At 42.0% G+C, this 19,106-nt stretch overlaps 1 protein-coding gene across 1 annotated transcript in view; it reads right to left on the bottom strand.

The window, feature by feature from the left end:
* Positions 1 to 19,106, bottom strand: part of LOC135560326 (uncharacterized) — a 58,432-nt gene that overhangs the window by 14,238 nt on the left and 25,088 nt on the right. Inside the window, exons 6-26 of the mRNA XM_065002193.1 lie at positions 16,812 to 16,906; positions 14,574 to 14,657; positions 14,367 to 14,445; positions 13,726 to 13,999; positions 12,700 to 12,866; positions 8,834 to 9,113; positions 4,939 to 5,036; positions 4,497 to 4,776; positions 4,154 to 4,323; positions 3,728 to 4,022; positions 3,375 to 3,472; positions 2,933 to 3,212; positions 2,590 to 2,759; positions 2,164 to 2,458; positions 1,763 to 1,881; positions 1,373 to 1,622; positions 1,247 to 1,278; positions 1,076 to 1,134; positions 758 to 972; positions 309 to 568; positions 6 to 140 (exon numbers count right to left, since the gene is read on the bottom strand). Coding sequence (XP_064858265.1) covers positions 6 to 140; positions 309 to 568; positions 758 to 972; positions 1,076 to 1,134; positions 1,247 to 1,278; positions 1,373 to 1,622; positions 1,763 to 1,881; positions 2,164 to 2,458; positions 2,590 to 2,759; positions 2,933 to 3,212; positions 3,375 to 3,472; positions 3,728 to 4,022; positions 4,154 to 4,323; positions 4,497 to 4,776; positions 4,939 to 5,036; positions 8,834 to 9,113; positions 12,700 to 12,866; positions 13,726 to 13,999; positions 14,367 to 14,445; positions 14,574 to 14,657; positions 16,812 to 16,906 — 3,735 coding nt within the window. The remainder of the gene's footprint in view (positions 1 to 5; positions 141 to 308; positions 569 to 757; positions 973 to 1,075; positions 1,135 to 1,246; positions 1,279 to 1,372; positions 1,623 to 1,762; positions 1,882 to 2,163; positions 2,459 to 2,589; positions 2,760 to 2,932; positions 3,213 to 3,374; positions 3,473 to 3,727; positions 4,023 to 4,153; positions 4,324 to 4,496; positions 4,777 to 4,938; positions 5,037 to 8,833; positions 9,114 to 12,699; positions 12,867 to 13,725; positions 14,000 to 14,366; positions 14,446 to 14,573; positions 14,658 to 16,811; positions 16,907 to 19,106) is intronic.

The following is a 19,106-nucleotide window of genomic DNA, read 5'->3' as shown; positions in this document are numbered from 1 at the left end:
ATCACCTTTGGTTGAATTAGATATTCATCTGTAAGATCTGTGAAGAGCTCGTATTCTTTATTTGGAGTTAGTTGGCAGCGAGGATTTGTTTCAATATAGATGTATTTGTCTCCATTCCTTCTTTTCCACTCCTCCTGCACCTTGTTTTCACAAAATCACATGTTATTATTTGTTTAAATCAGAAAACATTGTCCAAGCAATTAACTAATTAATTAATTAACATTAACAAAACATGAATTCATGGTTTAATGTCCTGTGTGCTTGATTCAATTCAGCCAAAGTATTGTTGACATTTCAGATGGTCTTACCTCCCTGATCACAACATTTCTGGGAAGCAACAACACATTCAGGATGGACCTCTTTTTAGGAACAACTGGGGTTTTGTAGAACAACAAGACAAGTGCTCTTATAGGAACGGTGGGAGAGTCTTCATCCTTGACTTCACCATAAGCAGAGAATCCACTGATGTTTATTATGACATGTGTGTCTGTTGTCTCAAGAGGAGGGAGAAACTCAATGATGTCATCATCAGTCACATGGGCTACAGACAGGAAGTCACATCCACCACCTGGGAAAGAAAGAGAACATTTAGAGCTGTCTCTGACGAACAAGACAAACATAACATTGCTGAGACTGTAGCAGAAAATAAAATACACAATAATTAGTCAATAAATAAGCAAATTATGAAAATATGTTATTTCAGAAGAGTCCTGAAACATGAAAAGTTAAATGAACCCTTCATGATATTATTACTCACTATTGTAGATCTCACAGTGTGGAAGGTGTAGTTGACAGACAGACCCCTTAACGCATGTAAACTTGAACAGGGGTCCTGCAGGCCTCTTTCCACTCTGGGATAGAAGCCTCCTGTCCCAGTGGACTGTCCTATAGAGCACCTCTCCTTCTCCCTCCATCCTGAACACCAGGCCTGTTATACTGCACTGGAACAGACCTGCACTGGGGCACTGGAATCTAGAGGAAACAATGAAGGATTTCCTTTTGTGAGATTTCCTGGATTTAAGGTATTGTCCTTAATACAAACTACTAATGAGAAACATTAAATATATCAAGTTACTGGTATTCTCCCCTGTTGTCCTGATCATGGATATCAGGTGTAAATTCATCTGGAGAACTCTAAAATGTAGAAATAATAGATAGTGAAATTCAACCAATAGTGTGAAGAATAGTTTTTAAATTAAAATGTACTCTCTTTACAGTCTTTCTCTCAGTCCAGTGAGGGTCTTACCATGTGATGGTGATCCAGGAAGAGAGGAGAATCTAAAGAGAACCAGAAACATCAATCATCATGTTTTTCTATACAACTTCAACTTCATCATTGTTCCAGATGAAGATGTTAATGTATAGCTGTTACCCCTTTCTCTTCCCAACTCCTCATCATCAATCCTCTGGGTGTTCTCCTGTGTGTTCTCCTGGGTGTTCTCCTGTGTGTTCTCCTGGGTGTTCTTCTGGGTGTTCTCCTGGGTGTTCTCCTGGGTCTTCTCCTGTGTGTTCTCCTGTGTGTTCTCCTGGGTGTTCACAGATACCTCGGCGTTGAGACTGTTAGCCATCTCCGGTTGGCTCCCTAAGATGGTTGAAATGTCCATCTCGACCTTTGTGGTTTTCTAGATTCAAATCAACAGAATAGATAGAACATACTTTTATAATAGCAACATGTTCTATGTTAATTTGACATGTATTCTGTTCTATTGTGAACATGTTGGTCACCACGGTAGCAGTGAGAAGGGCAGGGACAATCAGGCACCTTATGTTTGATGAACAACGAGGCTCTGCCGGTCAATGGGACACAATGCTCCTCAATCTTTTCGCGCCTGGAAACTAGACCAGGCCAGGATGGTTCCTCACTTGTTCTCCTTTTCTTTCCTGCAGGGGTCAGAGAGAGACAGAGACAGAGACAGAGAGAGAGAGAGAGACAGAGAGAGAGAGTGACAGAGAGAGAGAGAGACAGAGAGAGAGAGAGAGAGAGAGAGAGAGAGAGAGAGAGAGAGTTTAAAGTGTTGTTAGCTGGTTAACATACCAACAGGCTAGTGTAATAGTCAGTTTAGATACAGTCAACAGGCTGTGCGGGATCTTTGTGTGAATCTCTATCACTCAATATCCCAGATCTGAGTGTGTAATGATAAATCTATCGTCTGGATGTGTTACCTCTACTTTGAAATCTCTCGAACTTCTCTGCCAGATCTTCCCGGTTCATCCTCCTCAGGATCCTCAGTGTGATCTCCACAACTCCCTCAGGGCCGTACCTCTTCAGCATCTGATCCACTATGACCTGTCTGTCATCGTTCTCCAGCTGAGTTTTGGGGATGGGAGGAAAGCCAGTCAGGTAAGGTTTAAGCTGTTTGCTTGGAGTCAGTTCCTGCTGAAATATCTTCAGCTCGTCTGTGCTCAGCTCCTCCAGAGTGGCCAGCAGCAGAGCTTCTCTTTTCTTCTCTGCAGGTTTCTAAGAAAACAACAACAGAACAGATAGAACTTTAATTTGGTGACAACCCTTTCTTTCTGTCAGTATATCTGTCTCCATGTCTTCTACCAGGTGTGGGTTATGTGAACCTAAACATCCCCTCTGCTCCTCACCGTGACCAGCTTATATTTGTCCTTTGTGATTCCAGTGTCTTTGCTGCCTGCTGCCTCTCTGTCCAAGGCTCTAGAACGTCCAGACAGATAGACATGTTTCTTCTCTCTCTCTTCATCATTGCCAGTGTCTGATGAGTTGCTCCACCATTTTGTTTCTGTTGTAGATACAGCTATAGAAGATGAAGTGAAGAGAGATAATGGTGTTGTTGTCTCATTACATTTTTCTGTTTATCTACAATGATCAATCTACATCACGTTGTCTTCGTTTAAGCCTCCTCTGGCTTAGACCTTCACTGAACTGTGATGGTGATGTATAGATTGATGTACATTATTGTTATATTACCTCTAGTGTGATCTCTCTGTAACTTCTCTGCTAGGTCTACCCGCTTCATCCCCCTCAGGATCCTCAGTGTGATCTCCACAGCTCTCTCAGGGCCGTATCTCTTCACCATCTGATCCACTGTGACCTGTCTGTCAGTGTTCTCCAGCTGACTCTCTGGGATGGGAGGAAAGCCAAGCGGCTGGACACTAGTCAGGTTAGACTGAAATGTTTTCAGCTGTTCTTCAGTGAGTTCCTCCAGACTGGTCAGCAGCAGAGCTGGAACAGTCCATATCTGGGGTCTCTAAAAATGTGACAAGATTTAAAGAAGGAATAGAAATACTGGTTACTGATACAAAGAACATGAATATAGCCACACACACACAAACATCCTAATTTCTCTGACAGATCATTTTTTCAAATGAGAGGGTGTTAGCGTGTTGTGCATGTGCACCAGTCCTCTCACCTGTAAACTGTGCTGTACTGAGGAGGGAAGGAACCTGGAAGGCTTCTCCATGACAACACTGGGTGGATAGAGGGCTTGGGAGAAGACAGGGCTGGAATCTGGAGTTATGGATGAAAATATTGATTTGTGATAAGAGCCTGAGTGACCAGAGGGACTCCCTTGGGGCATAGGGTCTCCCTGAGCGAGAGAGAGCGATATATATATATTTATATTAGCTGGTTAACTTTGATCCTATATTACAACATTACTGAAACTAAATGTTAACAATCTGGGGTGATCTTTGTGTGAATCTCTATCACTCAATATCCCAGATCTGAGTGTGTAATGATAAATCTATCGTCTGGATGTGTTACCTCTACTGTGATATCTCTCAAACTTCTCTGCCAGATCTTCCCGGTTCATCCTCCTCAGGATCCTCAGTGTGATCTCCACAACTCCCTCAGGGCCGTACCTCTTCAGCATCTGATCCACTATGACCTGTCTGTCATTGTTCTCCAGCGGAGTTTTTGGGATGGGAGAAAAGCCAGTCAGGTAAGGTGGAAGCTGTTTGCTTGGAGTCAGTTCCTGCTGAAATATCTTCAGCTTGTCTGTGCTCAGCTGCTCCGGAGTGGCCAGCAGCAGAGCTTCTCTTTTCTTCTCTGCAGGTTTCTAAGAAAACAACAACAGAACAGATAGAACTTTAATTTGGTGACAACCCTTTCTTTCTGTCAGTATATCTGTCTCCATGTCTTCTACCAGGTGTGGGTTATGTGAACCTAAACATCCCCTCTCCTCCTCACCGTGACCAGTTCATATTTGTCCTTTGTGATTCCAGTTTCTTTGCTGCCTGCTGCCTCTCTGTCCAAGGCTCTAGAACTTCCAGCCAGGTGGACATGTTTCTTCTCTCTCTCTTCATCATTGCCAGTGTCTGATGAGTTGCTCCACCATTTTGTTTCTGTTGTAGATACAGCTATAGAAGATGAAGTGAAGAGAGATAATGGTGTTGTTGTCTCATTACATTTTCCTGTTTATCTACAATTATCAATCTACATCACGTTGTCTTCGTTTAAGCCTCCTCTGGCTTAGACCTTCACTGAACTGTGATGGTGATGTATAGATTGATGTACATTATTGTTATGTTACCTCTAATATGATCTCTCTGTAACTTCTCTGCTAGGTCTACCCGCTTCATCCCCCTCAGGATCCTCAGTGTGATCTCCACAGCTCTCTCAGGGCCGTATCTCTTCACCATCTGATCCACTGTGACCTGTCTGTCAGTGTTCTCCAGCTGGCTCTCTGGGATGGGAGGACAGCCAAGCGGCTGGACACTAGTCAGGTTAGACTGAAATGTTTTCAGCTGTTCTTCAGTGAGTTCCTCCAGACTGGTCAGCAGCAGAGCTGGAACAGTCCATATCTGGGGTCTCTAAAAAGGTGACAAGATTTAAAGAAGGAATAGAAATACTGGTTACTGATACAAAGAACATGAATATAGCCACACACACACAAACATCCTAATTTCTCTGACAGATCATTTTTTCAAATGAGAGGGTGTTAGCGTGTTGTGCATGTGCACCAGTCCTCTCACCTGTAAACTGTGCTGTACTGAGGAGGGAAGGAACCTGGAAGGCTTCTCCATGACAACACTAGGTGGATAGAGGGCTTGGGAGAAGACAGGGCTGGAATCTGGAGTTATGGATGAAAATATTGATTTGTGATAAGAGCCTGAGTGACCAGAGGGACTCCCTTGGGGCATAGGGTCTCCCTGAGCGAGAGAGAGCGATATATATATATTTATATTAGCTGGTTAACTTTGATCCTACATTACAACATTACTGAAACTAAATGTTAACAATCTGGGGTGATCTTTGTTTGAATATAATCCCTATTACTCAACGGCCATGTCCAAATACCCATCCTGTACTTACTCTCTAAAGGCATTTCAGGTATGCGAAAATAGGAAGTTTTATAGTTTGTGAACTTTTGAAAATCAACTATGCTTTAAATGCCAGGATGTCATACTTATTCATCTAGTAGAGTTCACTGCATACCTTTGAGGAAGAGAATGGTGATTGTCAACAGCTGATAATGAGATAAGGGGAGGGGCTTTAACTAAATGAACAAATGGCGGGATTCAACGCAATTGTGCATTAGATGACACCTTCACAGTATAGATGAGCAGTATGCTGATATTTCCTGCTTCCTGCATTCGTTGTCACTAAACACTACCTTCTAAATGGTATGTAGTACTACTAATACATAGTATGTAGTTTTAGTAAGTAGTAGGAAAGACAGATTTTGTACACAGCCAATATCCCATCATGGAACGGATCGTGTAATGATAGATCTGTCATGTTGCTGTGTTACCTCTAGTGTGATCTCTCTCTACACAGCCAATATCCCATCATAGAACCGATCGTGTAATGATAGATCTGTCATGTTGCTGTGTTACCTCTAGTGTGATCTCTCTCTACACAGCCAATATCCCATCATAGAACCATGATCGTGTAATGATAGATCTGTCATGTTGCTGTGTTACCTCTAGTGTGATCTCTCTCTACACAGCCAATATCCCATCATAGAACCGATCGTGTAATGATAGATCTGTCATGTTGCTGTGTTACCTCTAGTGTGATCTCTCTCTACACAGCCAATATCCCATCATAGAACCGATCGTGTAATGATAGATCTGTCATGTTGCTGTGTTACCTCTAGTGTGATCTCTCTCTACACAGCCAATATCCCATCATAGAACCGATCGTGTAATGATAGATCTGTCATGTTGCTGTGTTACCTCTAGTGTGATCTCTCTCTACACAGCCAATATCCCATCATAGAACCGATCGTGTAATGATAGATCTGTCATGTTGCTGTGTTACCTCTAGTGTGATCTCTCTCTACACAGCCAATATCCCATCATAGAACCGATCGTGTAATGATAGATCTGTCATGTTGCTGTGTTACCTCTAGTGTGATCTCTCTCTACACAGCCAATATCCCATCATAGAACCGATCGTGTAATGATAGATCTGTCATGTTGCTGTGTTACCTCTAGTGTGATCTCTCTCTACACAGCCAATATCCCATCATAGAACCGATCGTGTAATGATAGATCTGTCATGTTGCTGTGTTACCTCTAGTGTGATCTCTCTCTACACAGCCAATATCCCATCATAGAACCGATCGTGTAATGATAGATCTGTCATGTTGCTGTGTTACCTCTAGTGTGATCTCTCTCTACACAGCCAATATCCCATCATAGAACCGATCGTGTAATGATAGATCTGTCATGTTGCTGTGTTACCTCTAGTGTGATCTCTCTCTACACAGCCAATATCCCATCATAGAACCGATCGTGTAATGATAGATCTGTCATGTTGCTGTGTTACCTCTAGTGTGATCTCTCTCTACACAGCTGTCAATATCCCTCTACACAGCCAATATCCCATCATAGAACCGATCGTGTAATGATAGATCTGTCATGTTGCTGTGTTACCTCTAGTGTGATCTCTCTCTACACAGCCAATATCCCATCATAGAACCGATGATAGATCTGTCATGTTGCTGTGTTACTCTAGTGTGATCTCTCTCTACACAGCCAATATCCCATCATAGAACCGATCGTGTAATGATAGATCTGTCATGTTGCTGTGTTACCTCTAGTGTGATCTCTCTCTACACAGCCAATATCCCATCATAGAACCGATCGTGTAATGATAGATCTGTCATGTTGCTGTGTTACCTCTAGTGTGATCTCTCTCTACACAGCCAATATCCCATCATAGAACCGATCGTGTAATGATAGATCTGTCATGTTGCTGTGTTACCTCTAGTGTGATCTCTCTCTACACAGCCAATATCCCATCATAGAACCGATCGTGTAATGATAGATCTGTCATGTTGCTGTGTTACCTCTAGTGTGATCTCTCTCTACACAGCCAATATCCCATCATAGAACCGATCGTGTAATGATAGATCTGTCATGTTGCTGTGTTACCTCTAGTGTGATCTCTCTCTACACAGCCAATATCCCATCATAGAACCGATCGTGTAATGATAGATCTGTCATGTTGCTGTGTTACCTCTAGTGTGATCTCTCTCTACACAGCCAATATCCCATCATAGAACCGATCGTGTAATGATAGATCTGTCATGTTGCTGTGTTACCTCTAGTGTGATCTCTCTCTACACAGCCAATATCCCATCATAGAACCGATCGTGTAATGATAGATCTGTCATGTTGCTGTGTTACCTATCCCATAGAACCGATGTGATCTGTCATGTTGCTCTCTACACAGCCAATATCCCATCATAGAACCGATCGTGTAATGATAGATCTGTCATGTTGCTGTGTTACCTCTAGTGTGATCTCTCTCTACACAGCCAATATCCCATCATAGAACCGATCGTGTAATGATAGATCTGTCATGTTGCTGTGTTACCTCTAGTGTGATCTCTCTCTACACAGCCAATATCCCATCATAGAACCGATCGTGTAATGATAGATCTGTCATGTTGCTGTGTTACCTCTAGTGTGATCTCTCTCTACACAGCCAATATCCCATCATAGAACCGATCGTGTAATGATAGATCTGTCATGTTGCTGTGTTACCTCTAGTGTGATCTCTCTCTACACAGCCAATATCCCATCATAGAACCGATCGTGTAATGATAGATCTGTCATGTTGCTGTGTTACCTCTAGTGTGATCTCTCTCTACACAGCCAATATCCCATCATAGAACCGATCGTGTAATGATAGATCTGTCATGTTGCTGTGTTACCTCTAGTGTGATCTCTCTCTACACAGCCAATATCCCATCATAGAACCGATCGTGTAATGATAGATCTGTCATGTTGCTGTGTTACCTCTAGTGTGATCTCTCTCTAACTTCTTCTAATATGGAATGAATGGTTGAGTGCTGTTTAATCTCAATGAGATCACCTGGATACATACAATAAATAAAAGAGGGGTCACCTGGATACATACAATAAATAAAAGAGGGGTCACCTGGATACATACAATAAATAAAAGAGGGGTCACCTGGATACATACAATAAATAAAAGAGGGGTCAGTTGAATGTTATTATGAAGTCAGTTGAATGTTATTATGAAGTCAGTTGAATGTTATTATGAAGTCAGTTGAATGTTATTATGAAGTCAGTTGAATGTTATTATGAAGTCAGTTGAATGTTATTATGAAGTCAGTTGAATGTTATTATGAAGTCAGTTGAATGTTATTATGAAGTCAGTTGAATGTTATTATGAAGTCAGTTGAATGTTATTATGAAGTCAGTTGAATGTTATTATGAAGTCAGTTGAATGTTATTATGAAGTCAGTTGAATGTTATTATGAAGTCAGTTGAATGTTATTATGAAGTCAGTTGAATGTTATTATGAAGTCAGTAGAATGTTATTTCTGGTTTGACCTACACTGAACTGTGATGGTGATGTATAGATTGATGCACATTGTTGTTATGTTACCTCTAGTGTGATCTCTCTCTAACTTCTCTGCTAGGTCTACTCGATTCATCCACTTCAGGTTCACAAGTGTGATCTTCACAGCTCTCTCAGGGTCGTATCTCTTCATCATCTGATCCACTGTGACCTGTCTGTCAGTGTTCTCCAGCTGACTCTCTGGGATTGGAGGACAGTCAGGCAGCTGGACCGTAGTCAGGTTAGACTGAAATGTCTTCAGCTGTTCTTCAGTGAGCTCCTCCAGACTGGTCAGCAGCAGAGCTGGAACATCCGACATGGAGGGTCTCTAAAATAACAAAGAAGATAAGATATAATTAAAGGGATAGAAATACAGACTACTGATATAAAATAAAGAACATGAACATAGCCACACACACACAACGTGATAGGAATGTATTTTACTGTATTTTACGTGATAGGAATGTATTTTACTGTATTTTACGTGATAGGAATGTATTTTACTGTATTTTACGTGATAGGAATGTATTTTACGCTACTGCTACTCTCCGTTTGTCATATATGCATTTAACTATACCTACATGTACATACTACCTCAATTAGCCCGACTAACCGGTGCCTGTATATAGCCTCGCTACTGTTATATAGCCTCGCTACTGTATATAGCCTCATTACTGTTATATAGCCCCGCTACTGAATATAGCCTCACTACTGTATATAGCCTCACTACTGTATATAGCCTCTCTACTGTATATACTATCACTACTGTATATAGCATAATTACTGTTATATAGCCTCTCTACTGTATATAGCCTCATTACTGTTATATAGCTTCACTACTGTATATAGCCTCACTACTGTATATAGCCTCTCTACTGTATATAGCCTCACTACTGTATATAGCCTCTACTGTATATAGCCTCTCTACTGTATATAGTCTCACTACTGTATATAGCCTCACTACTGTATATAGCCTCTTTACTGTATATAGTCTCACTACTGTATATAACCTCTCTACTGTATATAGCCTCTCTACTGTATATAGCCCTACTACTGTGTAAAGCCTCACTACTGTATATAGCCCCACTACTGTATAAAGCCCCACTACTGTATATAGCCCTACTACTGTATAAAGCCTCACTACTGTATATAGCCCCACTACTGTATAAAGCCCCACTACTGTATATAGCCCTACTACTGTATAAAGCCTCACTACTGTATATAGCCCCACTACTGTATATAACCCTACTACTGTATAAAGCCCCACTACTGTATATAGCCCTACTACTGTATATAGCCCCACTACTGTATAAAGCCCCACTACTGTATATAGCCCTACTACTGTATAAAGCCTCACTACTGTATATAGCCCCACTACTGTATATAACCCTACTACTGTATAAAGCCTCACTACTGTATATAGCCTCCCTACTGTATATAGCCCTACTACTGTATAAAGCCTCACTACTGTATATAGCCCCACTACTGTATATAACCCTACTACTGTATATAGCCTCCCTACTGTATATAGCCCCACTACTGTATATAGCCCCACTACTGTATATAGCCTCTACTGCTTATAGCCTCACTACTGTATATAGCCTCACTACTGTATATAGCCTATCTACTGTATATAGCCTCACTACTGTATAAAGCCTCTACTGTATATAGCCTCTCTACTGTATATAGCCTCTCTACTGTATATAGCCTCACAACTGTATATAGCCTCTCTACTGTATATAGCCTCTACTGTATATAGCCTCACAACTGTATATAGCCTCTCTACTGTATATAGCCTCTCTACTGTATATAGCCTCTCTACTGTATATAGCCTCCCTACTGTATGTAGCCTACCTACTGTATGTAGCCTCCCTACTGTATGTAGCCTCCCTACTGTATATAGCCTCCCTACTGTATATAGCCCCGCTACTGTATATAGCCTCACTACTGTATATAGCCTCACTACTGTATATAGCCTCCCTACTGTATATAGCCCCACTACTGTATATAACCTCACTACTGTATATAGCCTCTCTACTGTATATAGCCTCCCTACTGTATATAGCCTCTCTACTGTATATAGCCTCTCTACTGTATATAGCCTCACTACTGTATATAGCCTCACTACTGTATATAGCCTCCCTACTGTATATAGCCTCTACTGTATATAGCCTCACAACTGTATATAGCCTCTCTACTGTATATAGCCCCACTCTCTGATGTCCTCTGAGTACAATGGTTTTTCAGTTTGCAACCAGAGCCATTGATGTGTCTGCTTGAGAGACTGTATAAAGCCTCTACTGCTTATAGCCTCTCTACTGTATATAGCCTCACTACTGTATATAGCCTCTCTACTGTATAACCTCACTACTGTATATAGCCTCTCTACTGTATATAGCCTTGCTACTGCATATAGCCTCTACTGTATATAGCCTCTCTACTGCTATTTCTCACTGTCCTTTTACTGTTGTTTTTATTTCTTTACTTATCTATTGTTCACCTAATACCTATAATTTACTTAAAAATTGCACTGTTGGTTAGGGCCTGTAAGTCAGTATTTCACCTGTTGTATTTGGTGCACGTGACAAATAAACTTTGATTTGATTCACAGCTTTTTTTGTCTGATGGTGTGTGTAGGGATATGCCACCTGACCCCCACCACTCATAGAGTATGTGTGTACTGTATCATTTCAAACTGTCAAACTGACTATGACAGTGAGTACAGGTGATGTAACATATGAGGGTAGAACTGTAGAACTGACTATGACAGTGAGTACAGGTGATGTAACATATGAAGGTAGAACTGTAGAACTGACAATGACAGTGAGTACAGGTGATGTAACATATGAGGGTAGAACTGTAGAACTGACTATGACCGTGAGTACAGGTGTTTTAACATATGAGGGTAGAACTGACTATGACAGTGAGTACAGGTGTTTTAACATATGAGGGTAGAACTGACTATGACTGTGAGTACAGGTGTTTTAACATATGAAGGTAGAACTGTAGAACTGACAATGACAGTGAGTACAGGTGATTTAACATATGAGGGTAGAACTGACTATGACAGTGAGTACAGGTGTTTTAACATATGAAGGTAGAACTGTAGAACTGACAATGACAGTGAGTACAGGTGATGTAACATATCAGGGTAGAACTGTAGAACTGACTATGACAGCTGGGACCGAGAGACTGAAAAACAGCTTCTATCTCAAGGCCATCAGACTGTTAAACAGCAATCACTAACATTGAGTGGCTGCTGCCAACACACTGTCATTGACACTGACCCAACTCCAGCCACTTTAATAATGGGAATTGATGGGAAATGATGTAAATATATCACTAGAACTTTAAACAATGCTACCTTATATAGTGAGTACAGGTGATTCATCTCATATGATATGTATAACTGTACTCTAGATCATGACTGCATTCTTATGTGATGTAACACTTTAAGGGTATGCCACTTTGACTTTGTCTACATACTCATCTCATATGTATATACTGTAGAACCATCTACTGTGCTGCTGAGTACCATCACTGATTCACATATCCTTATGTACATATTCCTTATCCCCTGACACTGTGTATAAGACAGTAGTTTTAACATTGAGGGTAGAACTTAGATTACTTGTTGAGTTATCACTGCATTGTCGGTAGAACTAGAACTGACACAAGCATTTCGTACAGGTGATGTAACATCTGCTAACCATGTGTATGTGACAAATACAATTTGATTTGATTTGATTTGAGTACAGGTGATGTAACATATGAGGGTAGAACTGTAGAACTGACTATGACAGTGAGTACAGGTGATGTAACATATGAGGGTAGAACTGACTATGACAGTGAGTACAGGTGATGTAACATATGAGGGTAGACGTGATCCTATACTTCTCTAACCGTCCTCTTACCTGTGAGCTGAGCTGTCCTGAACCACCAGCTGAAGTTAACGACCACAACTCCTTAGACGAACCAGGGAAGGAAGGAGGAGGAGCTGGAGTGAAAGGAGGCCATGAAGGGTAACAGAAGGATTTGGGCCTGAGTTGGAATAAGGACAAGTGAGAGGGTGAGGCAGTACCTGAGGAAGAGGGGGAAACATGGGAAACAGAGGGGAAGACAGGAGGGGGATAGAGAGTCAGTTAGGGTCCTTGTCTACAGTCCTACTTCTCTGATCTCTAACTTCTCTGCCAGATTATTCTGGTTCATCTTCCAGATCAGGAAGCTCAGGAAGAGAAATACAGTCATGATTACTGTATTGGTGACTGTATGTATGGAATGTAATGAATGTTGGATTGTTGTTTAATCATCATGGGGTCACCTGGATACATCATGAATAAACATTATAAAAGAGGGGTCACCTGGATACATCATGAATAAACATTATAAAAGAGGGGTCACCTGGATACATCATGAATAAACATTATAAAAGAGGGGTCACCTGGATACATCATGAATAAACATTATAAAAGAGGGGTCACCTGGATACATCATGAATAAACATTATAAAAGAGGGGTCACCTGGATACATCATGAATAAACATTATAAAAGAGGGGTCACCTGGATACATCATGAATAAACATTATAAAAGAGGGTCACCTGGATACATCATGAATAAACATTATAAAAGAGGGGTCACCTGGATACATCATGAATAAACATTATAAGAGAGGGGTCACCTGGATACATCATGAATAAACATTATAAAAGAGGGGTCACCTGGATACATCATGAATAAACATTATAAAAGAGGAGTCACCTGGATACATCATGAATAAACATTATAAAAGAGGGGTCACCTGGATACATCATGAATAAACATTATAAAAGAGGGGTCTGCTGAATGTTATTATGAAGTCAGTTGAATGTTATTTCTGGTTAGACCTACACTGAACTGTGATGGTGATGTATAGATTGATGTACATTGTTGTTATGTTACCTCTAGTGTGATCTCTCTCTAACTTCTCTGCTAGGTCTACTCGATTCATCCACTTCAGGTTCACAAGTGTGTTCCTCACAGCTCCCTCAGGGCCGTGTCTCTTCACCATCTGATCCACTGTGACCTGTCTGTCAGTGTTTTCCAGCTGACTCTCTGGGATGAGAGGACAGCCAGGCAGCCAGGCCCTATACAGATACCACTGAAATGTCTTCAGCTCGTGTGGGTTCATCTCCTCCAGAGTGGTCAGTAGCAGAGCTGGACCATCCAATGTTTTCTAAAACAACAAAGATAACAACAGTGAGGAAGGAATATAAAACCTGACAACTGAAATAAAATAAAGAACATGAATATATTCATATTGTTAAGACGTACTATAATATTTCTACTGGTCTCTCAATATCACATATCATCATGAAATACATTAGGAACATTGACACACACACACACACACACACACACACACACACACACACACACACACACACACACACACACACACACACACACACACACACACACACACACACACACACACACACACACACACACACACACACACACACACACAGTATGTGGCTGTGATCTATATGTGGTTCGATCACAATGACATTTGACCTCTCAGACATGACCTCTAGTCTTACCTTCAGCACCTCCAGGTTCTCCTTCAGCTTAGAGATCTCATTCTCCAGAATACGATGCTTCTCTCCAGACCGGGTCAACCTGAACACAAGAAACAGTCACTTCACTGTTCCATATTAATTTCACAGGTCATGAGGATGATTTAATAAAATATGTTATGGTAGAGTTGTTAATATCAGACTCATAATACTTCTATTATGTTCACTCACCATCCAGAAGAGCTGCTGGCAGACTGCTCATCCCTGTTGACCTCTGCCTGCGACACACACCCATAAACAAACACACACAGTATTCTTCAGAGAATACTACTGTGATCTTTAGACATGACACTAGTCTTATGCTTCACCTCCAGCCTAGTTTGCTCACATTGACTTTAGACATGACCACTCAGTCTTTCCCCTACCTTGCTGTGGCACCTTTCTGTTCCCCTTCACCTCCAGCCTAGAGATCTCAGTCAATAGTTCCCCTATCACCACACATGCTGTGGTCACTACACTGTTCTGTTCCCCTCTACCACAGGGTCAACCTGGACACACTGGTTCCCCTAAACAGTCACACACTGTTCTGTTCCCCTACACCACCACCACATGCTGTGGTCACTACACTGTTCTGTTCCCCTACACCACCACCACATGCTGTGGTCACTACACTGTTCTGTTCCCCTACACCACCACCACATGCTGTGGTCACTACACTGTTCTGTTCCCCTACACCACCACCACATGCTGTGGTCACTACACTGTTCTGTTCCCCTACACCACCACCACATGCTGTGGTCACTACACTGTTCTGTTCCCCTACACCACCACCACATGCTGTTCCCTACACCACCACCACATGGTCACTACACTGTTCTGTTCCCCTACACCACCACCACATGCTTCTGTTCCCCTACACCACCACCACATGCCACTACCACCACATGCTGTGGTCACTACACTGTTCTGTTCCACCACCATCACATGCTGTGGTCACTACACTGTTCTGTTCCCCTACACCACCACCACATGCTGTGGTCACTACACTGTTCTGTTCCCCTACACCACCACCACATGCTGTGGTCACTACACTGCTGTTCCCCTACACCACCACCACATGGTCACTACACTGTTCTGTTCCCCTACACCACCACATGCTGTGGTCACTACACTGTTCTGTTCCCCTACACCACCACCACATGCTGTGGTCACTACACTGTTCTGTTCCCCTACACCACCACCACATGCTGTGGTCTGTTCACTACACTGTTCTGTTCCCACACCACCACCACATGCTGTGCTGTCACTACACTGTTCTGTTCCCCTACACCACCACCACATGCTGTGGTCACTGCTGTGGTCACACACTGTTCTGTTCCCCTACCACCACCACATGCTGTGGTCACTACACTGTTCTGTTCCCCTACAGCACCACTACATGCTGTGGTCACTACACTGTTCTGTTCCCTACACCACCACATGCTGTGGTCACTACACTGTTCTGTTCCCCTACAGCACCACCACATGCTGTGGTCACTACACTGTTCTGTTCCCTACACCACCACATGCTGTGGTCACTACACTGTTCTGTTCCCCTACACCACCACTACATGCTGTGGTCACTACACTGTTCTGTTCCCCTACACCACCACCACATGCTGTGGTCACTACACTGTTCTGTTCCCCTACACCACCACATGCACATGCTGTTCCCCTACACCACCACACATGCTGTGGTCACTACACTGTTCTGTTCCCTGTCACTACACTGTTCTGTTCCCCACCACCACTACACCACCACCACATGCTGTGGTCACTACACTGTTCTGTTCCCCTACACCACCACCACATGCTGTGGTCACTACACTGTTCTGTTCCCCTACACCACCACCACATGCTGTGGTCACTACACTGTTCTGTTCCCCTACACCACCACCACATGCTGTGGTCACTACACTGTTCTGTTCCCCTACACCACCACCACATGCTGTGGTCACTACACTGTTCTGTTCCCCTACAGCACCACTACATGCTGTGGTCAGCATGTGACAGCAGTGAAGGTGGAAAGTTTTAAGTTCCTCGGCGTACACATCACGGACAAGCTGAAATGGTCCACCCACACAGACAGCGTGGTGAAAAAGGCGCAACAGTGCTTCTTCAACCTCAAGAGACTAAAGAAATCTGTCTTGTCACCTAAAACACTCACAAACTTTTACAGATGCACAATTGGGGCGGCAGGGTTGCCTAGTGGTTAGAGCGTTGGACTAGTAACCAAAAGTTTGCAAGTTCAAATCCCCCAGCTGACAAGGTACAAATCTGTTGTTCTGCCCCTGAACAGGCAGTTAACCCACTGTTCCTAGGCTGTTATTGAAAATAAGAATGGGTTCTTAACTGACTCGCCTAGTTAAATAAAGGTAAAAATAAATACAAATTGAGAGCATCCTGTCCGGCTGTATCACCACCTTTTACGTCAATTCCACCACCCTCAACCACAAGGCTCTCCAGCGGGTGGTGCGGTCCGCACAACGCATCACCGGGGGCAAACTACCTGCCCTCCAGGACACCTGATGTCACAGGAAGGCCAAAAAGATCATCAAGGACAACAACCACCCGAGCCACTGCCTGTTCACCCCGCTATCATCCAGAAGGCGAGGTCAGTACAGGTACATCAAAGCTGGGACCGAGAGACTGAAAAACAGCTTCTATCTCAAGGTCATCAGACTGTTAAACAGCCACCACTAACTCAGAGAGGCTGCTGCCTACATACAGACTCGAAATCACTTGTCACTTTAATAAATGGAGCACTAGCCACTTTAATAATGTTTACAGATCTTGCATTACTCATCCCATATGTATATACTGTATTTTATACCATCTATTGCATCTTGCCTGTGCAGCTCTGTCATTACTCATCCCATATGTATATACTGTATTTTATACCATCTATTGCATCTTGCCTGTGCAGCTCTGTCATTACTCATCCCATATGTATATACTGTATTTTATACCATCTATTGCATCTTGCCTGTGCAGCTCTGTCATTACTCATCCCATATGTATATACTGTATTTTATACCATCATCATCTTGCCTGTGCAGCTATTATTTCCCATATGTATTTATTTTATACTTCTTGCATCCCTACCATTATTTATATGTATTTATTTTTCTTCCATCCCTACTTAGATTTTTGTGTATTAGGTAGTTGTTGTGGAATTGTTAGATATTACTGATATTACTGGGAAATAGATGCACAAGCATTTTGCTACACTCACAATAACATCTGCTAACCATGTGTATGTGACCAATAACATCTGCTAACCATGTGTATGTGACCAATAACATCTGCTAACCATGTGTATGTGAACAATAACATCTGCTAACCATGTGTATGTGACCAATAACATCTGCTAACCATGTGTATGTGACCAATAACATCTGCTAACCATGTGTATGTGACCAATAACATCTGCTAACCATGTGTATGTGAACAATAACATCTGCTAACCATGTGTATGTGACCAATAACATCTGCTAACCATGTGTATGTGACCAATAACATCTGCTAACCATGTGTATGTGACCAATAACATCTGCTAACCATGTGTATGTGACCAATAACATCTGCTAACCATGTGTATGTGACCAATAACATCTGCTAACCATGTGTATGTGACCAATAACATCTGCTAACCATGTGTATGTGAACAATAACATCTGCTAACCATGTGTATGTGACCAATAACATCTGCTAACCATGTGTATGTGACCAATAACATCTGCTAACCATGTGTATGTGACCAATAACATCTGCTAACCATGTGTATGTGACCAATAACATCTGCTAACCATGTGTATGTGACCAATAACATCTGCTAACCATGTGTATGTGACCAATAACATCTGCTAAACATGTGTATGTGACCAATACATTTGATTTGAAGTGGATCTATGTAATATTTAAAGCAGCTCAGCTGATGCAGAAATCCAGCACTACTGAGTGGACAGACCCGAATTCTATAGTGGACAGAACCAAATTCTATAGAATTCTACAGTGGACAGAACCAAATTCTATAGAATTCTACAGTGGACAGAACCGAATTCTATAGAATTCTACAGTGGACAGAACCAAATTCTACAGTGGACAGAACCAAATTCTATAGAATTCTACAGTGGACAGAACCGAATTCTATAGAATTCTACAGTGGACAGAACCGAATTCTATAGAATTCTACAGTGGACAGAACCGAATTCTACAGTGGACAGAACCAAATTCTACAGTGGACAGAACCAAATTCTATAGAATTCTACAGTGGACAGAACCGAATTCTATAGAATTCTACAGTGGACAGAACCGAATTCTATAGAATTCTACAGTGGACAGAACCAAATTCTATAGAATTCTACAGTGGACAGAACCAAATTCTATAGAATTCTACAGTGGACAGAACCGAATTCTATAGAATTCTACAGTGGACAGAACCAAATTCTATAGAATTCTACAGTGGACAGAACCGAATTCTATAGAATTCTACATTATACCATTCATGGACAGGGAGACGGTCCACTCATAGCCTTATTTATTTGTTTTCGAATGGTCAAAGTTTGAGTCAGTTTTTATTTAAATGTTCTCTTGTTGAAAAGTTTGAGTTTTGTTGCATTTGAGGGAGTTAATGTCTTATTAAGGTCCGCCTCCCCCCGGCTCCCTGTAATTCACACCTTGGACTAGTATACTCTATGTCCACTCATATCCACTCTGAGGGGT

The sequence above is a fragment of the Oncorhynchus nerka genome, linkage group LG15 (assembly GCF_034236695.1).
Source record: "Oncorhynchus nerka isolate Pitt River linkage group LG15, Oner_Uvic_2.0, whole genome shotgun sequence".
NCBI classification, from domain to species: Eukaryota; Metazoa; Chordata; class Actinopteri; order Salmoniformes; family Salmonidae; genus Oncorhynchus; species Oncorhynchus nerka.
This window is presented reverse-complemented; position numbering and strand designations above follow the sequence as displayed.